Here is a 22,641-nt window from a genome sequence, read left to right as displayed (position 1 = left end):
TTCTTTCTCTCACATGAATAGGGTAAAAATTAACCTTTAGATATCACCATGAAAATTACTGAGTTGATTACTTACATCAAGACAAACAAAAAATGTATTACAAGTTTTTTTTTTTAATTGTTTGTTAACATGGACAAATGGTGCATAATCTAATTATGTATGTTCTAATTTGCATAAATACCACAACAGATCTAAACATTGGGTATAGCCGGGTGAAAATGTCTTGTTGAATCTTGTTGACATATAACTGTAAAATACTTAATGTTAATGTCTGAATGGAACCCATTTAGGCTACCCATGAGCATTAATACATAGAGGCAGGAAGTACTTTTTAAGAGATTGGGTTTTGGGCTGGGTCTGTGGGACTGTTTCTGGGGGACGAGTCTGAGGGAAGAAGAGGAGTAAGGAGAATGCAGAAGACAAAAGGTAGGTAAAATAAAAAGTGAATCCCCAGAAACAGTTTTCAAAACTTTCCCCTAATGGGATTCTTCTGGACTTTTTTTTCCTTACTCAGGACATATTGAGGATACAAAATTATTTGAGTTTGCTTCTGCTGCAATTTGTTAAACCTTTTTTCATAAAATGACTGGACTATGTTTGTGCTTATTAAAAAGAACTCTTATAGCCTATCTCTGTTTATTTTCATGTTTAATTGACCCTGTTAAAAAATATGCCAAATTTAAAATATGATTTAAATCATATTCATATTCCAATCATCATCCAATTACCAACATTTTTATCTTAACTATTCTCCCAGTATAAAAAAAATGGTGTTTTTGGTAATTTTCACAATTTCATTTTGTTGTATGAATATCTGAACATACCAAAGAACAGACCCTGTGCTTTAAAAAAAAAAAAAATCTGTTTTATTCTAGCTTCGTGCGTCTTTTTTATCAACACTTGAATGTTGGCAAGTTTCATAAAAGCAACATGAGCAAAAAGCTGAGAAAATCGCATTTTTATCAAAGACTACATCTAGATCAGATTTAATTTAATGATGATCAAAACACACTAGATCGAGTCCATCAGCACCCTACACCCATAAAGCTTCACAGTCCTAGTGATCGCATTATGATATCGCTTTGTTTCTGCTCTTCTTTGCCTGCGTTTTGATCTCCTATCCTCACATTAGCTAGAACATTTGTATACTGTAACGTACACACGGCAAGGTAGCCTACTGTATGCGTGTATTAGGCCGAATGTATTCGGAGCAAACCACCCTGATGCTAAACCTTAAAAACTTACTTCAAATATGATGTTTTCTTATTCGGTGAAGTTCGGTATCTTGCAACTATCTCTCGTCCTCTGCTCGTCCGTTTGAAAACGCGCGCGCGCCGCGCTGCCGGCGAACGTAATTTTTTTTTTTTTTTTAAATCAGCGTCAGCAACTGCCAGTAGCAAATAAAATTTTGGGGTGGCACCCGGGGTGGCCAATCGCATGTCAGGGGTGTCCAGTGCCACCCCGGACCCCCCTCTGGCTCCGCCACTGCATACACGTCTAATTCCACCTCACTCTCAGTTTCTCTCAGTTGATATCTGCTTCTCCCTTTGATTAATTTATTTTCCTCACACACTCAAAACAGCTCCCCAGAGTAAACGCAGCATGCATCAGTGACATGTGATGTGTGTGTAATCCATATTGAACTATCCCACATTGAGCTCTGTTACAAAAAATGTAACCAGCTGTCTACTTAGACAGCATTTTAAGGCATCATAGGCACACCCCTGATTCAAAGTCTGTTCAAAAAGGTAGGCAGCAGCATTACGCGACCATTTCAAAGCAGCACTGCAAATAACTTATGCGGAGCAGTCAGTACCAAAACAACGCATTGTGATATTTTTTACATACTGAGAACTATCAATAAAATTAGTTCAGTCTTATTAAAAAGACAGTATTTTACTATGCATTTGTATTAGATTATTGTGCTGTTAGCTTTGCAGCAGGCTAACTTAAAACTCTTATTGGAATCAATTGTCCTTATGTGAAGTGTAAGGGAGACTTGACTTACAAGTCAAGGTTTAAATCTAGGTTTAAATCCAGAAGTCACTCTGGAATATGCTGATTTTCCAGAGTGACTTCTGGATTTAAACCTGGTAAAATAAGATATATGGGTACCTTGGTTAAGATCTGAGGTACCAATATATCGGACAGACAAATTAATCTGTAAATATTCGGCCACTTTGAGGTTATTGGCATTAGTTTTATTTTATTTTAATTTATTTTAGGGTAATATCATGAGGTATCTTTTTGTATTTTAAACTTGAAGAAATTTTAAACTTTTTTTGCTTTGATTTTATTTTAGGTATCTAATTTGATGGTAATTTCATGTGGTATCTGTTTTTTATCTCTCATTTGTGGGTAATATCTTGGGTTTTATTTTATTTTATTTTATTTTATTTATTTATTTTTTAAAATGCTGTCTCAACTCTTCCTGTCTCTCTCTTTGTCTCCTCAGGTCATTAAGGACTCCATGCGGCACAAGGCTGACCTGAACGACATGAGCAGGATGTGGGTAAGTGCACGAAAACAAGTTGTGGCTGCTGGTTTTAATGATTTCCCTCTAAAACAGAGGTTCGCTCAATATAACTCTGTCATTATTGAATGTGGCCTTGTTGAGCTCCCTTGAGTTTCCATCTCTGTGGAAACTGTCAGTGTGTCAGTCAGCAAGCTATTTGGTTATTGCTGATTGACAGCTGAATAGCTTGGCATTCTGTGTATGAGTCAGACACACTAACCTCAGCACAGAGATGATCTGTAATTAGCTAACGATGATGTGAGCATGTGTTTGTCACTCTGGAGAAATGCTTACAGAGCTTTGCTTGTTATAAGGTACCAGTCAAATGTTCCTGATATCTTGTGAAACACTTCATGTTTATATATCTAATAGATCAGACAATATATGCCAAATCATATTTTGGTTATTTCTTTCTGTGTAATCCAATATACTGTATATTTATATTTATATTTAATGTGTGATTTATAGATCAATGTGTATATATAATATTAATATTAAATATTATATAAATAAAAATATTAAAATAAGATATATTACTAGTGTAATAGCTCACTGTAAAATAAAAATTGAATATTTAAGAAAATACTCTTAACAGTAGTTGTAATAATAATAGCTTTAATTCATTATTTGTCAGAACGATCGCAGGGAGCTCTTAAAGCTTCTCTTTTGTTGACAACAGCTGGTTTATAGGCGCTTCTTATTACAAATTTGAGAAGATAGTTATAAGTGTCCCAGATGCAGAGATTCATGGATCTGCGTTTACTGCGAACTGAACAGCTTTGAGATTCATTGTGCAGCCCTAATACAGTGAGTTGCGAATGCCGTTTCTTGTTGATTTTTATCTTGTTTGTCAGCAATATAAGTGTTTCTGATGCAGTTTACGATCAACTATGTTTCGCCAGCCAAAAGGAAGTGTCAGATGGAACATGCTGAGTTGCATCTTTGAGTATTCCCTTTGCAGTTTAGTATTAGTAACTGCATCCCTTTGAGTATTCGCTGATAACATGCTGCAGAATTAGACTCAGGAGAAACATTTCCTGTGAACAGCTCTGCCCATTCCTGTTATGATGTCAGTGTAAGTGGTGAAGGGAACAGGAAGTGAAAGAATGAGATCATTATCTTGACATGCAGCTGGCCCTTTTATGGGTGTACACCAAACATGTGAACGCATACACAACCTGACCGTAATCTGCCCCTAATGACTCATACTTTGAACTGTGAAGTGAGCTGATGAGCTTAGAATGACAAAAGGACTCATTAGATGCTACTGCTGCTTTGGAAAGGGAATGACATCATTTCCTTTTAAAGCATTCAGTGTTTTTCTTGCCCTCACACTTCGTTCTCTCTTCTTAGGGTCATCTGAGTGAAGGCTATGGGAAGTTGTGCAGCATCTACCTCAAACTGCTCATTACCAAAATGGAGTTTCACATCAAAGTGAGTGACTGAGCCCTTGAATTTGATTTCAGCAAAACATCCATCTTCTAACTCTCCTCCTCACATCTCCTCACAATCTGTTGTGCAATCAAAATGATTCTTCATGTTCCCTCCCAACCATTTTCACAATTTGAGCCAAATGAATCTTGACAATGTCATCCTGGAATATGGCCATGATGTGTCTTCTTACATGGTTGTTTAAGAAATGAAAAGCTACACACTCCATCAATTAGGGTTAGAAGAATTGTTGCCAAACATATAACAAACTAGAAACATCATAATAACTGCAATAATGATCCAAACATAGACTCTTAAGCATTTTGCCTATTTAAATCCAAACAGCAACTTTTTTTGGACAGGCTGTGTTTGTGTGTGTGTGTGTGTGTGTGTGTATATATAATATATATACATATATATAATATTTATATCATATATATATCATATATGTGAGATGTTTTGCCCCAGCTTCCTGTGTCATATGAAATGTCAATACAGGAATGCAGGAAATAAATTTGCAGTTGTCAAGCCATTTCATGGTTATTTTAAAAACTCTATGCTGTCAGACTCTCACAAATATTATACTTATCCCACTTGCTTTCCCAGAATCCTCGTTTCCCAGGCAACCTTCAGATGTCAAACAGACAGCTTGATGAGGCGGGTGAGAACGACGTCAATAATTTGTGAGTACTGCTTTGTTTCTCACAAGCTTTGTGTTTTCTCAGTCTGTTTTTTTTAAAATATAGCTCCAAAATTGCTCTGTCTGTTTGTGGAATGGGACTTAATCATGTTTCCCTTTCCTCTCAACACGTGTAGCTTCCAGTTAACGGTGGAGATGTTTGATTACTTGGAGTGTGAGCTGAATCTATTCCTCGGCGGTAAGTTTAAGGTGGAGTGCCAGTGTTTGAACGTCAGCAAAGTCCTTTCACTTGCTAGCCATTTTGGTTGTGCTATTTTCTAAGTAGGTAGTAGGCAGGCAATTACATTCTCTGAAATCTGAAATTTCTTGTCAAGATTATATTTGAATAACATGTGAAGTGAGCAATCAAAAAAAATTATTGTATTTTTTTTATCTCAGATCACACAAAAAATGTGCATTCTAAGTAAAAAACAAGTGACATCTCTATTGGTATAGATATATCTTCTGAAAATGCAGTAAAATCTAGATGTCAGTTTGTCTGTGCTGTAAGCATTAGGGAGTGCTGTTGGCTGAAACACAGCTCCCTGGCACAGGAAACCACACCTCTGCGTGCTGAGAAGACTGGGTCTCACAGGAGCCTGCATCACTGATCACCAGAGAGACGGAGGGAGGGAGCATGGGCATGAATGTGAATGAGGAAATGGGCAATGAAAGGGATAAATAGAAAAAAAAAAAGGGAATGTAGTGAACGAGGGATTCATAAAAAGAAAGAATATAACTTATCGATTGAAAACTGAGGCTGTTTAGAGTGTTTTGAACATATGTTTATATTGCCCCTATTATTATTTTGTGTTTGTTTTGTTTCTTCACAGTGTTCAGCTCGTTGGATATGTCTCGTTCCGTGTCAGTGACTGCAGCGGGTCAGTGTCGTCTGGCCCCTCTTATACAGGTCATTCTGGACTCTAGTCATCTGTACGACTACACCGTCAAACTGCTCTTCAAACTCCACTCCTGTAAGTCCATAAACCACATCTCTCTCTTAACATACACACACAGAGGATCATAAAATAGAAACCACCAAACTGACCCATTGCTAAACCCCGCCTTTCAATCTGCCCATAGCTGAGGAAACACCCTGAAAAGCTCTTTATTTTTTATTATTCATAATTTTTCTTTAACATAACAGAGACTGTACTTATAACTGCTACTGTCATTTAAGTCATGTTTTAATGTTAATTTATTGTTGTTAATGTTTTTACTTATTTTTAATTAGTTATTTATGATTGTTATTTTAATTATTAAATATTTTGGGGTGGGATAGTTGTAATTGTGTGTTTTGTGTTGTTTCTTTGGATATTATAACAAAATGTCATCAAAATAGATATGAAAAAAAAGAAAGCTCGACCAAGTTAGTAACTAATGGGGTAGGACTTAGTGGAGGGTCATTTTCTTTAGCTTTTCCTTGTTGTGATAGGCATTCTCGTGTCCTCCAGGTCTGCCAGCAGATACTCTACAGGGCCACAGGGATCGCTTCCAGGAGCAGTTTAAGAAGTGAGTCTGTCAGTCACTATCCAGTCAGAACAGCTGATTTGAGTCACACAGACTGCCACTATTTTAATCTTTTGTCATTTCTCACTCTCTCAATCTTTCCTCTCTCTCTCCAGGCTGAAGAGTCTGTTCTATCGCTCCAGTAACCTGCAGTATTTCAAGAGACTGATTCAGATCCCACAACTTCCTGAGGTGAGACTCCTGCATACCAAACAGATTTCTGCCTGACCTGAGTCCAGAAATACAGCTAGTGGAAAGAAATTATGTAACTCATTTACATATCTGCCTGCTTAGTTTGCTAGTGTCAGGATTTTTAACTGGAGTCCATGAAAATGCTTTGGGCGGTCCTATAAAACAAAATATTTCTTCAATTTTCACGACATTTTCTCATGATATAAATTAACATTAAAGAATGTTTTTGTTTTTTTGTTTGTTTGAGCATTTTGACCAGCCCTTCATAATGACATTGGCTCAACCAATTCTCCTGACCAATAGTCATGTTTTGGGAAAACCTGTTTGAAAACAGATCCCATTAGCTCCAAGGATTTAATTTTTTTTTTTTTTGTCATCTGAAATCTTTGCATGTGTTGGCATTATCTGAAATCTTTGCAAAGGCTGGATCCAAACTGGAGCTGACTTTTTTCACTACAGAATCCGCCAAACTTCCTGCGGGCATCAGCCCTGTCCGAGCACATCAGTCCAGTGGTGGTGATTCCAGTGGAGTCTTCGTCCCCTGAGAGTGAACATGTAGTAGAGACAGAAGACCTGGTGGACACAGACATCCCACCTTTACCGGTACCACACACAATCTCACTATCTAAAGCTCTCGTGTGTACTTTTTTTATTTTTTTTAAACGTGAGCATCTAAAGATTTATCTCCATTAGAGCGTTGCGGAAAGCAAATTTGACGACTTTTTCGGCACCTCGGCCGCCACGGACCCGTTCAACTTCAGTCAGAATGGCATGCGCAAAGATGAGAAGTAAGTCTTGAAGATACTGGAATATGATTAATAATAATAAGGAGCTCTTTGAGTTTATAAGATCATGATGAATCTATCTCTTACCTCAGAGACCGTTTGATTGAGCAGCTCACAGCAGAGCTACAGGCCCTGAAAGAGGAGCTGGAGTCCTTCAGATTAGAGGTAATGAGCTGGAGATGAGAACAGAGGATGTAATAATATACATACCCCACACAATACCATTATAAAGTGTGGGCTCAGTCAAAAAAAAAACATTTTCAGCTAGGAAACATTCAATTTACAAAAACTGCTACAAAAGATTTCTCTTTTAAATGAATGCTGTTCTTCTGAATTTTCTATTCATCAAAGAACCTTAAAAAAATGCAGTTTCCACAAAAGAATTAAGCAGCACAACTGTTTTCAACATTGATAATAATAAGAAATGTTTCTTGAGCAACAAATCAGTATATTAAAATGATTTCTGAAGGAAGACTGGAGTGATGGTGGCTTAAAATTCAGCATTTTAAAATAGATACAAATAGTGAAGTTATTTTTAAAGGGACAGTTCACAGAAAAAATGAAAATTAGCCCATGATTTACTCACCCTCAAGTCATCCTAGGTGTACATGACATACTTCTTTCAGTCGAATTCAATCAGAGTTATATCAAAAAAAATGTCCTGGCTCTTCCAAGCTTTATAATGGCAGTGAATTGCTGTTTCTGTTTTGAAGTCCATAAAAGTGCATCTATCCATTATAAAAGTGCTCCACACGGGTCCGGAGGGTTAATAAAGGCCTTCTGAAGTGAACTGATGCATTTGTGTAAGAAAAATATCCATATTTAAAACTTAATAAAGTAAAAGAACTAGCTTCCGGCCAAACAAACATACGGATTCTAAGCGCAACTTATGCGAGTAATGCGACATACTGCTGATGTTTACGCTACGCCATGACGCACTACGCCGCTTCCGACGTCACAAGTTGCGTAAATTGCACTTTAGGTATAAGTAGACTGCGTATGGACGTTTGGTCGGAAGCTAGAATTTTACTTTGTAACATGTTAAATATGAATATTTTTCTCACACAAACTCATCGCTCTGCTTCAGAAGGCCTTTATTAACCCCCCCCCCGGAGCAGTGTGGATCACTTTTATCATGGATAGATGCACTTTTATGTTCAAAACAACAATTCACTTCCATTATAAAGCTTGGAAGAGCCAGGACATTTTTTAATATAACTCCGATTGTATTTGTCTAAAAGAACTATCATGTATACCTAGGATGAGTAAATCATGGGCTAATTTTCATTTTTGGTTGAACTATCGCTTTAAATCACAATATTACTGTTTTTACTGTATTTGAGCAAATAAATGCAGTCTTGCATAAACTTTTGCAGGAGTGAAAATTAAAGTGATAGAGATATGTCAATGATTCATTTGGTCTTTCTCAGAGTGGCCGTCTTTGTCAAGCACTCCGAGGGCGTGTGAACGAGCTGGAGGCGGAGCTTGCAGAGCAGACTCACCTGAAGCAGCAGGCGCTGGGTGAGAGCGAGTTCCTGAGGGTGGAGCTGGACGACCTGCGCAGGGTCAAAGAAGACACAGAGAAAGAGCAGCGCAGCCTGAGCGAAATCGAGAGTAAGAGTTACTTTTGTCGGAAAAAGTTACATTGAACTTTCTTATTTCAAATATTGTATTTGAAATTAGACGGTCTTATTAAAAAACCCTGTTATTCTTCAAAGGTCTTGGAACGACGTCAGTAATTTAGGGCTTCAACACATCCCATTGCTCTGTTCCTCTTTCCTAAATTAAAAAACAGCTTTCCTTCCTTTTCGGTTTATTTACACTAACTGGTTCAAAACTGTTGCTTTTTTGGAATGACAGTTATTCCTTTATAATCACTATAAAGAAGCAGCATGTTTTATGGACTGAACCCTCAGCACCACTGAACACCGTGTTACAGGAAATGAAAGGGCTGTTCAGAGTGCTGAGATGAAGGGTAAGAGATGGATGTTCTTTAGACAGTCTGTTTACTCTCTGGAGCTGAGGAACTAAGCCAGAAGGGACCCCAATCCACAGCAACCACCAATCAAATGCTAATAAACCATATAGTGTACAGTCTAATTCACCAGCAAACATACAAAGCCCTGTGCTGACGCTCTCAGTTGTGCTAACTGTTCTGTGACACAGAGAGTAAGGTCTGAGGCTTGTGTTTTTGATACTTGCTATATTAATTAAAGGTATAGCGGAGGATCTTTTCGAATTTTAGATAAGAACCGCCCTCTCCACTTTTTGAAAAAATGCACATGCGCAACACTCTACCTGCTCCCGAGAGGGAACGCCTATTAAACGTGTGCGAGGTTCTCCTCGTGCACGCTCTGTTTACAAGTTGCTGTCGGCATCGCTCATACAAGATTACTTTCCAAAAGAAGATTTGCACTTTTTCTCCAAATAGCATGCCAAACTTTACCTGTCGAGTAGAAACTTCGCGACTGAGGCATCAGTGGGAAGCCCAACCTGTGTTTTCAGCGCACGCCATCGTGTGAAACAATCTCCCAAAAACACTCTGATCTTGTTTCTCTCTTCTGAGGCCTTTCTCTTCTTCTCATACAGTTCGTACAAACTTTTTCTCTTGCGACCCTCAGACATTTTCAAAGGACCCGGTGAAACGGCGAGCTTCAATGGATGGCTTAGCTCTAGCTCACCACACATAAACACCTGAAAGTGCGCATGCGCAGAAAGCGAAAACTAAGGGACGAGCACGTACGATGGCCTTACGTAAACATATCACCAGAATGATTGACACTTAGGTGGACCAATAGTTTACACTACCCACCCGGAAAAAGAAAATCCTCCGCTATACCTTTAATTATTGTATTTGTGTTTTTTGTAGGAAAAGCACAAGCAAATGAGCAACGCTACACCAAGCTAAAGGAGAAATACACAGAGCTGGTCCAGAGCCATGCTGACCTGCTGAGGAAGGTAAATTGATGTCCTTACATCTCCATTCAATCACATACTGGCTGCATATGGATATATTTATATAGATACATTAAAGGTGGGGTAAGCGGTATTTCAAAAACGCTGTTGGATAATGTTGATATTTGAAATCAACCCAAACAAACACACCCCTCTCTTCATTGCTCCGCCTCCAAAACTCACTCTCCAATCCTAACCGCCCTGCTCCGAGTCGGCCTCGGGCCTCGAACCCCGATCCACCTGCATGCAAGGTGAGTGCACTAACATTGACGCTTAAAGGCACAATATGTAACTTTTTTGCTTTAAAAATAGCAAAAATCACTATATCTATGTTATATATTTTTTTTAGTTGTGTACTTACATTATCCCGACTGTTTCCAACAACTTTCAAACCAGGAGAAATTTGTAATTTAATTCGAAGACACGTCCCGTTTCTTTATTTCCGTTTTGTCGTTGTCAATGGCGTCATATCCGCGTTGTCCCTGGTTTCCGCTCGTGCTGCCATAGCAACCAGAGCTATGAACCAGAGCCGTCTGATAGTAACCAAAGCGACAGACGTGGACAAATGTGTAGTTCGCAATGTCTATTTGCACGCTGTTGTTGTTGTTTCGTTCAAACATTATGGACCATGGCAAGCAGACTTTGGATAAAAAAGACTAAAACGAGAATCAATATCAGCGCGGTGTTTTCGAGATGCCGAGAGCTTCCATAGACAGTATATAAACGAGAACTCCACGTCCGAGACTTCGACCGCTCCTACATGTACTTTATTAAACAGGTGAGCATATTTACATAAAACTAATCAATGTTATATAGTTCAACAATGATAAAATGCAAGAATATGATCTGTATGTTATTCTAATGTTGATCTAGCTTACTGCTAGTCTCATACAGACAAACTAACACATAACGTACATTTCAACACACTCAAATGCAGTTTAGTGTGCTAGTGTAATGTTAGACCAAGTGAAACAGCTCTGCGTTACCTCACAAGTTTAATTTGTCTAATAAACTGACCTGTGAGTAGTAATTCTGCGTGTAGTTCGGTAGAATGAAATGTCCATATTCCTTTTATATCCGCGGGACTCGCATCGCGTGAGGAGCTGATAGCTGTCTCTTAGCAATCCCGAACTGCTTCATATCACATGATTCATGATAAAAGCATCGATGTATTCGGTCATCCATAAACATTATTAGATCGGTCGGCTTGACGTTGACGACAAGATCCATAATTCTTAGCAAATGTTGCGTCATCAATCTACGCCTTTGTTATTTTAAATAGGTTAGTGACCCCTAGTGGCGAAAAATTCCATACTGTCCGTTTAACACCGTATTCACTAGCAGTCGCCAAGAGTGGATGTCTGTTTATCATAGCAGAAGCACAACCAAATAATGCTTCATGAAAAATAAAGCGCAGAGGATGAACGAATGACAAAGCAGCACAACAAAATTAACGTACGGTACACAATAGTAATTACAAACAATAGTTCATTGTTAGTTGCCAACTGCACAGCAGCTCCAGACAAACAATGACACTCAAACCCAGTGTTACTCACGTGTGGATCGGAATCAAAGCAACCTGTTTTCAGGCCTTCCCGCTCAGGCCTCTCCAGCGCTGGAAAGCTTTTCTAATATTAACGCGGGTCCTAAAGCTCTTGCCCAGTCATAACCCTTCATTTTCCAATGATTTCTTCCGAGCTTTTCTCTTTTGTATTGTGCCTCATCTCTATTTCTGCAATCTTTCTTAAAATCTCCCTCTTGCTCATTCTCCTCTACCATCATACGCCCCCTAATGCTGATTGGCTACACACATTTGTTGTTGTTTGTTCGTGTGTCGGCCCAATTAACTTCCAAACATCGTTTTTCAAATACCGCTAACCCCACCTTTAAGCATACACCATTTATCTTATTTAACATCCAGCAAAGTAAACCTTCAGATTGAAAGGTGATTCTCACAAAACTGTATTTTCTGCAAGCCTTTTCAAGGTAAATTTAGGTGTCTTTACAATAAAGGACACTTCGAGACTCCAAAAGGACACCAAATAACCAAATGATATAAGGAGTCTATATAATTTATAAATGTATGCACACCTGCTAAAAGGTGCTAAAGAAGTGAAATCAGGTTAAACGGTTAGAATAGAAATTTCCACCTACCAGTGTTACAGGTGGTTGATAAACTCCTGACTTCTAAAATCATCTAACTGCGTGACGAAAATGAAATGAATGATGCAATTTCACATGCATCAATAATTTATTTGCATTCATATTTTCACACTTTAAAATATTTTGAATGAATTGCATGCATTAATCTAATAATGAGGGGAGAAAGATGTTCAAAATTGTAGCTGATATTTACTTCCACTTAATTCATCACACTGGAAACGGAAGGTCAGGTGCATTGCGTTGTGGGACACAATATCTCACTCAGCGAACTTGTTTTGGCAAATGCAGTCAGTAATCTGTGTTTTCCATGCAGATAGAAATGTTATATTACACACACAGTGTGCACACTGCATACTGCTTGCTTCAGCTCCAGAGGCCTGTCAGTAAACCTGCAGGTGGTTAGGCTCCTCCACCAGAATTCTTTTCTAGCAGACTCGGATGAAACACAGATGAGAACTTGGCACTGTGTTCCTCTGCCACACTTAGGCTGTCATCACACTCACTCTCATACAGCAGCACGCTCTGATCCCACCACAGAGCCATCCGACAGTGGGAGCCACATTCTTGGCAATGGAACTGGGTCAGCCAAGTGTTTTGACTGTGCTAAACTGTACATGTCTGTGTGCTTCTCAGAACGCAGAGGTGACACGTCAGATGACGGTGGCCCGTGCCGCCCAGGACGAGGTGGAGAATGTGAAGAAAGAGATGCAGGACAAATTGAAAGCCGCTCAGGACTCTACCAGTCAGCAGGTTGCACACAAACCACATACACACACACTTCATACACACACTCCCTCTGCCTGATGTATCCGTAGTATGTTTGTCTTACACTTCCCTATCCTCATGTATGTGCACGAGTAGGAGAAGGCTCAGTTAGAGCAGCTACAAGCTCTGCAAGCCGAGCTCATGTCCAGCAGAGCAGAACTAGAGACCCTGAAGAGTACCGTCACCTCCTCCCAACAGGTGGGACCTCACCCTCCACCCATCATTCCTCTTCACCTCATGAATCTCTCTTCACTCCTTGTCAGAAATTAAAGAAACATAATAAAATGTCAAGCAATTCTTGACAAATCTTCACGCTTTAGCTGCACGATACTGGAAAAAACTGACATGCTGACATTTACTTTTTCTGCAATATATATTGTGAAATGTAGAAATGAAGGAACGTTCACCAGATGGCTTGAATAGTTCTATTTGGAAAAAAAAATTCATTCTAGAATAAGTGGGTTGATTTTGTGAATAAAATCATTTAAAAAGCAGCAAATTACTCCTGAAGAGTTTTTAGGACTAAACATTTTGGTAATATTTTTTCTTGAAATTTGGATGTTCACACTTTGATTTTACTTTTTATAGGATCTAGCACAAAACACTTTCAGCAACCATAAATTGAACAGTTAAAAAAAATCCCTCCACTTGAGTTTGCATAGGCCACAATCCCACTGTTTTTGACCAATTCAGTAAAAATGTATAATAATAATTGTGATTTTTTTTTATTGTAATTATTATAAATATATTAAACAAAATAATTATTGTAATATTTAACTGTTATACTATAAAATAAGAAATCAAGTATTTAATAAAAAAAGTTTTAATTTATAGTACAACTGTTAAATTTCAATACTGATATTTACATTTTAATTTCTTTCCTTTTTTTTCTTTTTTTTTTTTAATACACGTTAAACCATCAAGCTTTTATTTCGGTTTCAGAAACTCAGCCCTTTGCATGCGGGCAGCTCGTGGTTCAGTGTTTTTTGGTTTCTCAGATTGGTTTGATTCACAGTAAATTAACCGAGCTATTCTGAGAATTAGGCTGCACGCATGTGACATTCGCACTAAGCCAGGGGTCTCCAAACTTTTTTCATTTGAGAGCTACTTTTTAAAAATGAAAGTGGCCGAGAGCTAGGCTACTCATGTAATGCAATACTTAAATCTCTTAAATAATGTCTCATAACTCTCATATTAACAACTATGCTAACTGTTTCAGACCTAAAAGAGCTATTGCAGGCCTATATACGTGTCACCCTTAATTGTCAGAGATAAAAAAAATAAAATTATACTGTAAAAACACATAATTATTGTTGATTTTATAGTGCATCATAACTAGAGATGAAATGAATCCTGTTCAGAAAGTAGTACTAATACTACACAATGAAATCAATTCACCAAGTTTTATGTCGAAAACCAGCAAATAAATAAACTTAGCATCAATATGCACTTTTTGTTTGCATAAACATTAAAATAATAACATTAAAAATGATAGCAAAATTTGAAAGGAGTGTCTTGCAACATGTTATCTACTAATATGTACAAGTTCAAATAAAGTTTTGACAAAAAAGTTTTTATAAAAAAAAAAACCTCGCATATTTCAGCCTTTAAATCATTTTTTGATTTTTGAACTTGAGCGCGTAAAGACGCGATATGTGAACGGCCCTTGGCGAGCTACCTCCAATCAGGCCACGAGCTACTGGTAGCTCGCGAGCGACGTGTTGGAGACCCCTGCACTAAGCCATATAGATTTTTTCGGATATATCGTGCAGCCCTACTTCACGCTCTTCCACCCATCCCAGTTCAGCTCTTGGCCCACCACAGGATCCATGTATCACTGTCTCTGCGATTTAGTCCAGCGCAGGTTGACATGGGGATTCTGTGATTGCATGTAGGTTCTAAATTACCTGAGCTGATGTGTCCAGACTGCATGTGGGAGTTGATATGTCACCCCCCCATCCCACTTCCCTCTGTTTCCTGCACACCAGCTGCAGCACCTCCACTACTGCCTCTAGCAGCTGACTCAAATAACATAACATCTTTATCATGACTGTATTAGTTCACTTTAAATACAGTGTTTTATAGAGTGCTGCAGGGATGACGTATGTTTGTACGCCAAAATATATTAGCTCTAACTTCTGCTTCACTGGTTCTAACAATAACAACACCGTTTCTTGTTCTCTCAGTACTAGTCACATTAGATCTTGTAATTCACGTAATGACAGACGGCTCTCATTGAACTGTATTCTCTCTCTTCCTGTAGTCAAGTGAGCAGCTCAATACTCAGCTGTCTGCTTTAGAGGCTGAGAAGGCGGAGCTTTTGGAGACTGTATCTCAGAAAGAGGCGGAGTTGGCAGGTTTGGGGGTGGAGTTAGAGCGTGTACAGAGCAGTCTGACCAATGAGAGAGAGAGTGGTGTGAAAGCTGCTGAGGCCCTGCAAAACCAACTCAATGAGAAGGTGGGATATTGTAGGTTTACTATTTGTTCAATTATAATGGGGTCTGTGTAATTGTTCAGATTCATTATACCAAAAGGCATTGGCTGTATATCTATGTTCATTTTGCTTTTATGACCTCACCAGAATTTAGACTGTTGGTCTCAAAGCTAACAGAAAAGGACTAATTGATGTAATGGAGTGTTAAATGCCTGTTTTGATTGTCTTTCTATCTGTAGGAGAGTCGTGAGCAGGCTCTGGAGAGCGAGTTGGTGTCCCTGCGCTGGGCGGCTCTGCGGGCAGCTCTAGAGGAGGCAGGAAGGATTGTACAGGACAGCCTGAATCAGCTGGAGGACCCCACACACATCAGCTGCACCAGTTCGGCCGGTCAGTGACCAGCTCAAATTACCCTCATGTCCTGACAACCCACACTGATTACACCACACAGCTGGAATTGCCGTACAAGAGCTTAATAAATATTAAAGGACCTTGTGTGTGTAGATTACCTGGTGTCCAGGTGCCAGGTGGCTCTGGACTGCGTGGAGAGGCTGCAGTCGGCCAGAGACGACTTTGTATCAGATAACACAGGTGAATTACATGTACATACACTCTCATTTTCCTTCTCAACTAGCATTCATTAATGTACCGTTCACTCTAACAGTGTTGGCAAAGTTGCTTTGAAACTTAAGCTTGCCAAGATATATGTTACACATCATTTAAAGTAGTTAAATTACAGTTAGTCTTTACTGAAATAGTAATTAGCTAAAAGGTACATTTGATTACATTCATTTCTTTAGTATTTTTTACCTGAATCTACTGTATACCCACCTGAAAAACTTAAAGCCGTGTTTTTTACATCTCTCTTTATTTGTGCTGTTGTTTGAAATTTATTTAGTTATTTTATTACTGTCTTTTTACTTGTTTTTTTTTTATTAAAATAAAATTTAGCATTAAAGAAAAGTAGATTTTTTTTGTATATGCTGTCAATTATAGTTTTTTTGAAAGAAAAGCGGAATCTGCAGATCACACTTACAAAAAACCCCCAGAAATCGGAATCGGCCAAAAAAATTGCAATTGCCGCAGCTCTAGAAAATTGATGAACAGAGTTTATTGATTACCTCATTTCTTTACAATGAACTATCTGAACAAACTGAATTACTAAAAACAAACTGTCTGAATCAACTTTGACCTCAATAACTTCCCAGCAGTACTTGAGACAGGAGAGCATTCTGTCTGGCTTGCTTGCTAGTAAGGCTGTGCAATACATTGTGACACAACCGTGATGTAGTGATTTGTGTTGCTACACTGCTACCTATTGCAAAAAAATGTCTCAGGACGGAAAAATCTGCACTATTTTGAAGACAGTTAAGATAATTTCACACTAACTTTTGTTACTCCCCTTCACTGTTCTCCACTCAGCATGCATAAGCTAAAAAATAATAACGTAATGACATACCAATAGAAATCCAAAACTGATTTAAGTGCACCATGAATGCATTCAGACACCATTTCATCCCTTTTTTTTATTCTTTTTTTTTTTACTCAGAATTAGTCTGTCGAGATGAGAGGCACTCATATGATCATGTTGTAACTGTTTCACACTGATTTTCCTGAATGTGTGTAATAGATGTGTCTGGACTGGTGCGGGCAGTGACTCAGTTTGCTCACCTGGTGGGCGATGTCATTGTGCAGGGAAGCGCCACCTCCCACATGGTGCCAGTGGAACAAGCAGACGGTAAGCATCACCCAGGCGCTATGAAAATATATTCAAATGAGCTTATGTAATCACATTAGCACAACTGATGAATTTCTATGCAAATACTTCCTTAAAGAAACAGTCATTGTGCTTTAATACACTGTATCGACCAATCAGCATCCAGAACCAGAGCTATCCGTTCGATCTAAGCAGCATAAATGTAATTTCTATTATTAAATTGATAAATATTTTACAGTACCGCTGTAACCACATTCCACATATAGAGAGACGTCCAAGAAAATTACTTTCTGTTTGAGTCAGTCTCCATACATCATGAAGGTCATTAGTGTCACTGCGGTTCTGTTAATAACTCCGTCGCCGGAGGTCTGGTTGTTTCGGGAGAGATGCTGGAAAGGAACATGACATAACTCAAAACTGCTAATGTTGCGGTTCCCACGAGCACAAGCAATCACGTCACGACTGTACACGGCAGGAAATGCGTTTCTTCCCGAGCGTATGTGGAGTGTCTGCAGGTGACAGATGGCGCGTCTGACTGCTCTCTGGTTTCTGTCTTTGTCTGTCTGTGGGCAGCTTTGGCAGACAACGTGAAGGCGTGTGGCGCGGAGGCCATGGCGCTGCTTTGCCAGCTTCAGGAGCAGAAGTCTATGGGGACGGCAGACTGCAGCCGGCTGACGTCGGCACTGGATACCGTAATGGCCTTGGGGGAAGTGAGTGTGCCACTGAGAGTCAGTCCTGGTTTTAGCATAGTAAATCAGTGGGTTGAAAAATAGCAGCATGTCAATTTTTTTTTTTCTCACTTTATTTAAATTTTCCATATAGACAAAATATAACATACAATTACAAAACATATACATATACATATACTCGTATAACCTTCATATATATATATATATATTTTGTTAATAAAAGGATCCACACAACAAATAACAAAATAATAAAATTAATATTAGAAAAACAGAATAATAATAATAATAATAATAACAAGATAGTAAGACAAGCAAATAGTAAAAAAAAAACAAAAAACATAAAGCTTGGTCATCCAAAACTATAAATAAATGAATAAAATAATACAGCATGTCATTTTTATCACTTTTCTTGAGTGATTTAAATTATGCCGAAGCTAGTATGGAACTGCATACTGCATGCCCAGTGTTATTTTAATATTATTTATCGATTATTATAGTATTTATGAATATTTTGAATTAGCTTTTATTTTTATATATATTTATTTTTTAAATATATTTTTATTTTTAGTCATTTCTTCTATTTAGCTTTATTTTTAAGTAATCTTAGTACTTCAATTGCAAGTTTTTTTTTTATTTAAGTCCTTCATCTGATATTTATTTTATTTCAACTTTATTTAAATTAACGAAAACAAATTTTCATAGTTGTATTTTTTTAACAGTAGCATCACAGCAGTAGAAAAATAAACATCTGTAAGAGAAGAGTAGAATGCTACATTACATCTTAATCAGCAAATGGCCATCCAATCAAATGAGAACTTACATTCGTCTTTTATTCATTATTGTGACGTGTATATCCAAGTGAAACAGCTTCTCAAACAAGAAAAAATGTAGGGTGGGACTTGATTTTGTCCATCGGGATTTGGTTGGATCGTTGGATGTTTGTGGTTTGCTGTTGCTGGGATGTCATGTGAGTGACAGGTTGTCCCGCCCTCGCACCAGTAAACATGTCTTCAGAGAAGAGATGTCACTACAAGAGGAAGTTATTTTGATTACGATGGCACATGAATTTAAGAAAAATAATGATGTGCATTGATAAATCATTTATGATAAATACTGCAATATTAAATAAAATACAGTAACTGTCAATTCATGGTGACTTTAACTACTTGCAACTGATATTCAGATTTTATTTTTCACTTTAGAAATAGAAGGTCGCGAACTTCCAAATTTGCTCTGGATTTATACAAGACAATAGAGTGGTGCAGGTATAACGTCAAAGCTCCGCCCCCTGGTTCCCTTGAGATTTTCCTATGGGGTTTTATAATGGTTTTTTTAAATTTATGAGTAAAATAAAGCCTGTGGGAAACATAACATGACGATTCATTGGCGTTTTATTCTACAACGTAAATTAGATGTAAATTAGACATAGATGAGAACACAACCTCTTAGTTAATTCCTCTGTTTTCTCTGAGCAGAAGTTGCGTCCCCGGGGTCTGGAACTACAGCAAGGGGAGCTGGGAGATCTGGTGGAGCAGGAGATGTCAGCCACATCAGCAGCTGTGGAGTCGGCTGCCGCCAGGATTGAGGTGATCAGTCAATGCTTTTTCTACCATACAGACAGATGCTTAATAAAACATGAAGCGCTCCAGTCTACTTGTCTAATGTTTTTCCCCTTTGCGCTTTGCAACAGGAAATGCTCAATAAGTCCAGGGCAGTTGACACAGGAATCAAAATGGAAGTCAATGAAAGGTCAGACTGACCAAACCACATGTGTTGTGCATGCAATGCATATAATGTTTTCATGATTACTGTTACCAAAAACAGTTAACTGAATTTATTTGGTTGATATTCCTTAGTGGATTTGGTTAAGTGATCAAAGTGTCTTTATGCAGAGTTTATTTCCCTTGGATAGCGCTGCACGTTTGCATTCACCCGGACACATTAGCCATGCATGCAAAACAGGCCTTTGATGTGTTGCTCTCTGTCGCCCCCTGCAGGATCTTGGCGTCCTGCACAGATCTCATGCAGGCCATCAAAGTGCTCGTGCTGTCCTCCAAAGACCTGCAGAGGGACATTGTGGAGAGCGGCAGGGTGAGTGAACTTTTTTTTGTTGAAAACTTGCTTTTGTAGAGCATGAAATGACTTTTTATTGATGTTTATGTTGTGTTCACAGGGGGCTGCGTCTATGAAGGAGTTCTACGCCAAGAATTCCCGATGGACAGAAGGTCTCATTTCCGCCTCCAAGGCCGTGGGCTGGGGCGCCACCATGTTGGTGTGAGTAACACAGACAGTGAGAAAATCAAATTTGGGGGGAGGGCAGCTGTGGCATAGTGATTAAAAATCTCAGTGGCACAATGAAATCCGCTCCAAAATTATTTTGTATTTTTTCCGAGATTCTGTGTTTTCCGTTTTAATGGCTTAGTTAAATTTGAATAACCAAAAGCATGTCTAATCAATTGAATTCATGAAACTTTTTAAAATTTGAATAAATGATTACAATTTTAACAATAATAGGGTCCTATGAATTTCACAAATTCAGCTTTTTACTTTTTATATAATCATTTTAAGATATAATAAAGATTTATCATCAAAACTGTGGTAATCAAAAGAATTCATAAAACTTGTCATCAAATGAAAATACAATTCCTTTACAACTAAACATTGCATAAGTGTTGCGCAACTGATTTTCTGTATAAATTCAAACGGATGAAAAAAATCTCTTGATTTTATGGTATTTCTTAAATAAGGTTCTTGTAAATAGGATTATTATTATTATTATAACCTTTCAAGAAGTAAATAGAAATGGCTCTGAAATCACCATCAGCATCACATGTGCTTGAGTATGTGCAGTAGACTAAACTCATTCACTCTGAGATACACAGAACATGTACACTTCATATTTCTTTTCGTGGTTTAATAATAGCAGACACTAGTCCATATTTCATTTGGAATTTGATTAAGTGTACAGCCCTATTTTGATTTCTTAATCCAAAATTTGCTAAATTTCGTGTCATTCCGCATTATACAGCAAATTCCATTTTAATGACTGGATTCCATGATTCTGTCCGTGTTTTCCAAAGTGTCCGGACCCTAAGTTTTGAATCCGACATGGACTGATATATTAACCATTGTGCTTGTTCTTCTTCTTCCTGCAGTGATGCAGCTGATCAGGTGGTGCAAGGCAAGGGCAAGTTTGAGGAGCTGATGGTGTGTTCGCATGAGATCGCTGCCAGCACGGCTCAGCTAGTTGCGGCATCTAAGGTACAGCGCCAACAAATCACCAGCAACATTTGCACTTGCACTTGAATTAACTTTAAAGCAATGTAATGATACATAATCCATTTTATCCCCTTCAGGTAAAAGCAGACAAGGGCAGTACAAACCTTTCCCGTCTCCAGCAGGCCTCCAAAGGGGTCACCCAGGCCACTGCAGGGGTCGTGGCATCAACAAAGTCCGGCAAGTCTCAGATTGAGGATACAGGTGAGGTCATATACAGCACATCCCGCTGTGTTAAGGTGCTCAACATTTTCAGACACGTTAAGCTGTGATGCTCATGTGGGCAATTCAGGTTTGAATCTTGTTAGCAAAAACATTTTCCATAATGTCTTGTCCTTTCTCCATTATTCATTAAATAAGGCCCAAAAGTTAGTAGTTACAGTAGTGGCAGCCTCATTTTGCTTCTCATTGACCTCCACAGTTACATTGCCCCATTTCACATTTAACTATAGCCATGGAAACTGGTTTATGGTGCCCTCCAGAGATACAGGAATGAGCTGGCCTACACGTAGTCAGGCTTATCTCTATGCAAGCTCTTGTGCTTATGCTCTTCTGTGGAGGCAAAGGTATTTAAACAACATTGACCAGTCACATGGAGTCAATGACATTGTGTGTCCTTTCATTCATTAAAAGCTTTTGATTCATTGATCATTATGTCCAGAATGACAAATTTTCTGTTTGCATGGACTACATGGGTGACCTAATACATTTACTGAAATGCACAATATTCAACTGTAGTACACTGCAATGCACTCGACTTCCATTTATTTATTTTGTTGGCGGCAGTGGCTCAGTGGTTCATGTAGATTGTCTACAAACCGAAAGGTTGGTGGTTCAATCCCCGGTTCCACCTGACCAAGTGTCGAGGTGTCCATGAGCAAGACACCTAACCCCAGCTGCTCCCGACGAGCTGGATGGCGCCTTGCATGGCTGACACCGCCGTCGGTGTGTGAATGAGTGAGTGAATGGGTGAATGTGAGGCTATATGTACAGCGCTTGGTGGCCATAGGTCTATGAAAGCGCTATATAAATGCAGTCCATTTATTGTTTGTTTGCTGGAAACATGATAACTGGATGTAGCATGATAACTCACATAACAGCCTGGTGAAATCATGATTTCTTAAAATTGAGAGACATTCATAATCTCATTCTGAAGAGGCGAAAAAGACCGGCGAACAAGGACAATCCTCAACCTAAAAGCTGTTAGACATGAATTGAAATTCTCTCTTTGTTTCAGACACTATGGACTTTTCCGCGATGACACTCACTCAGATCAAGAGGCAAGAGATGGATGCACAGGTGAGCGAGTGTAAACCTGTTGTCCACGTCTTTGTGGAAGTATGTGAACAAATCTGACCGTTTATTGTGTCTCAGGTGCTGGTGTTGGAGCTGGAGACCCGGCTGCAGAAAGAGAGGGAGCGACTTGGTGAACTGAGGAAGAAGCATTACAAGCTCGCTGGCGTCGCAGAGGGCTGGGGAGGGGAGGACGAGGGTAAGACCCCCAATAACACCACAAACCATCAGCCAAAACTGC

The 22,641-nt window shown here is 38.7% G+C and overlaps 2 protein-coding genes across 4 annotated transcripts in view; both read left to right on the top strand.

Moving 5' to 3' along the window:
• Positions 1–22,641, top strand: part of LOC308693715 (E3 ubiquitin-protein ligase TRIM39-like) — a gene marked incomplete at both ends in the record, with an annotated part of 764,022 nt that overhangs the window by 672,160 nt on the left and 69,221 nt on the right. The window lies entirely within an intron of this gene.
• The window catches only part of hip1 (huntingtin interacting protein 1), a 63,693-nt gene that overhangs the window by 38,649 nt on the left and 2,403 nt on the right, over positions 1–22,641 (top strand). For all 3 annotated transcript variants that reach the window (XM_081370110.1, XM_081370111.1, XM_081370112.1), the window contains 27 exons: positions 2,456–2,512; positions 3,869–3,949; positions 4,553–4,629; positions 4,763–4,824; positions 5,459–5,599; positions 6,080–6,137; positions 6,251–6,326; positions 6,786–6,929; positions 7,020–7,114; positions 7,204–7,276; positions 8,542–8,725; positions 9,981–10,069; positions 12,863–12,979; positions 13,091–13,192; positions 15,258–15,452; positions 15,668–15,815; positions 15,930–16,016; positions 17,056–17,163; positions 17,716–17,852; positions 19,307–19,417; positions 19,522–19,580; positions 19,829–19,922; positions 20,005–20,105; positions 20,987–21,092; positions 21,188–21,311; positions 22,345–22,406; positions 22,482–22,599. In XM_081370110.1, the coding sequence (XP_081226236.1) occupies positions 2,456–2,512; positions 3,869–3,949; positions 4,553–4,629; positions 4,763–4,824; positions 5,459–5,599; positions 6,080–6,137; positions 6,251–6,326; positions 6,786–6,929; positions 7,020–7,114; positions 7,204–7,276; positions 8,542–8,725; positions 9,981–10,069; positions 12,863–12,979; positions 13,091–13,192; positions 15,258–15,452; positions 15,668–15,815; positions 15,930–16,016; positions 17,056–17,163; positions 17,716–17,852; positions 19,307–19,417; positions 19,522–19,580; positions 19,829–19,922; positions 20,005–20,105; positions 20,987–21,092; positions 21,188–21,311; positions 22,345–22,406; positions 22,482–22,599 (2,806 nt within the window). The remainder of the gene's footprint in view (positions 1–2,455; positions 2,513–3,868; positions 3,950–4,552; positions 4,630–4,762; positions 4,825–5,458; positions 5,600–6,079; positions 6,138–6,250; positions 6,327–6,785; positions 6,930–7,019; positions 7,115–7,203; positions 7,277–8,541; positions 8,726–9,980; positions 10,070–12,862; positions 12,980–13,090; positions 13,193–15,257; positions 15,453–15,667; positions 15,816–15,929; positions 16,017–17,055; positions 17,164–17,715; positions 17,853–19,306; positions 19,418–19,521; positions 19,581–19,828; positions 19,923–20,004; positions 20,106–20,986; positions 21,093–21,187; positions 21,312–22,344; positions 22,407–22,481; positions 22,600–22,641) is intronic.

The sequence above is a fragment of the Scardinius erythrophthalmus genome, assembly GCF_964197995.2.
Source record: "Scardinius erythrophthalmus genome assembly, chromosome: 7".
Taxonomy (NCBI): Eukaryota; Metazoa; Chordata; class Actinopteri; order Cypriniformes; family Leuciscidae; genus Scardinius; species Scardinius erythrophthalmus.
This window is presented reverse-complemented; position numbering and strand designations above follow the sequence as displayed.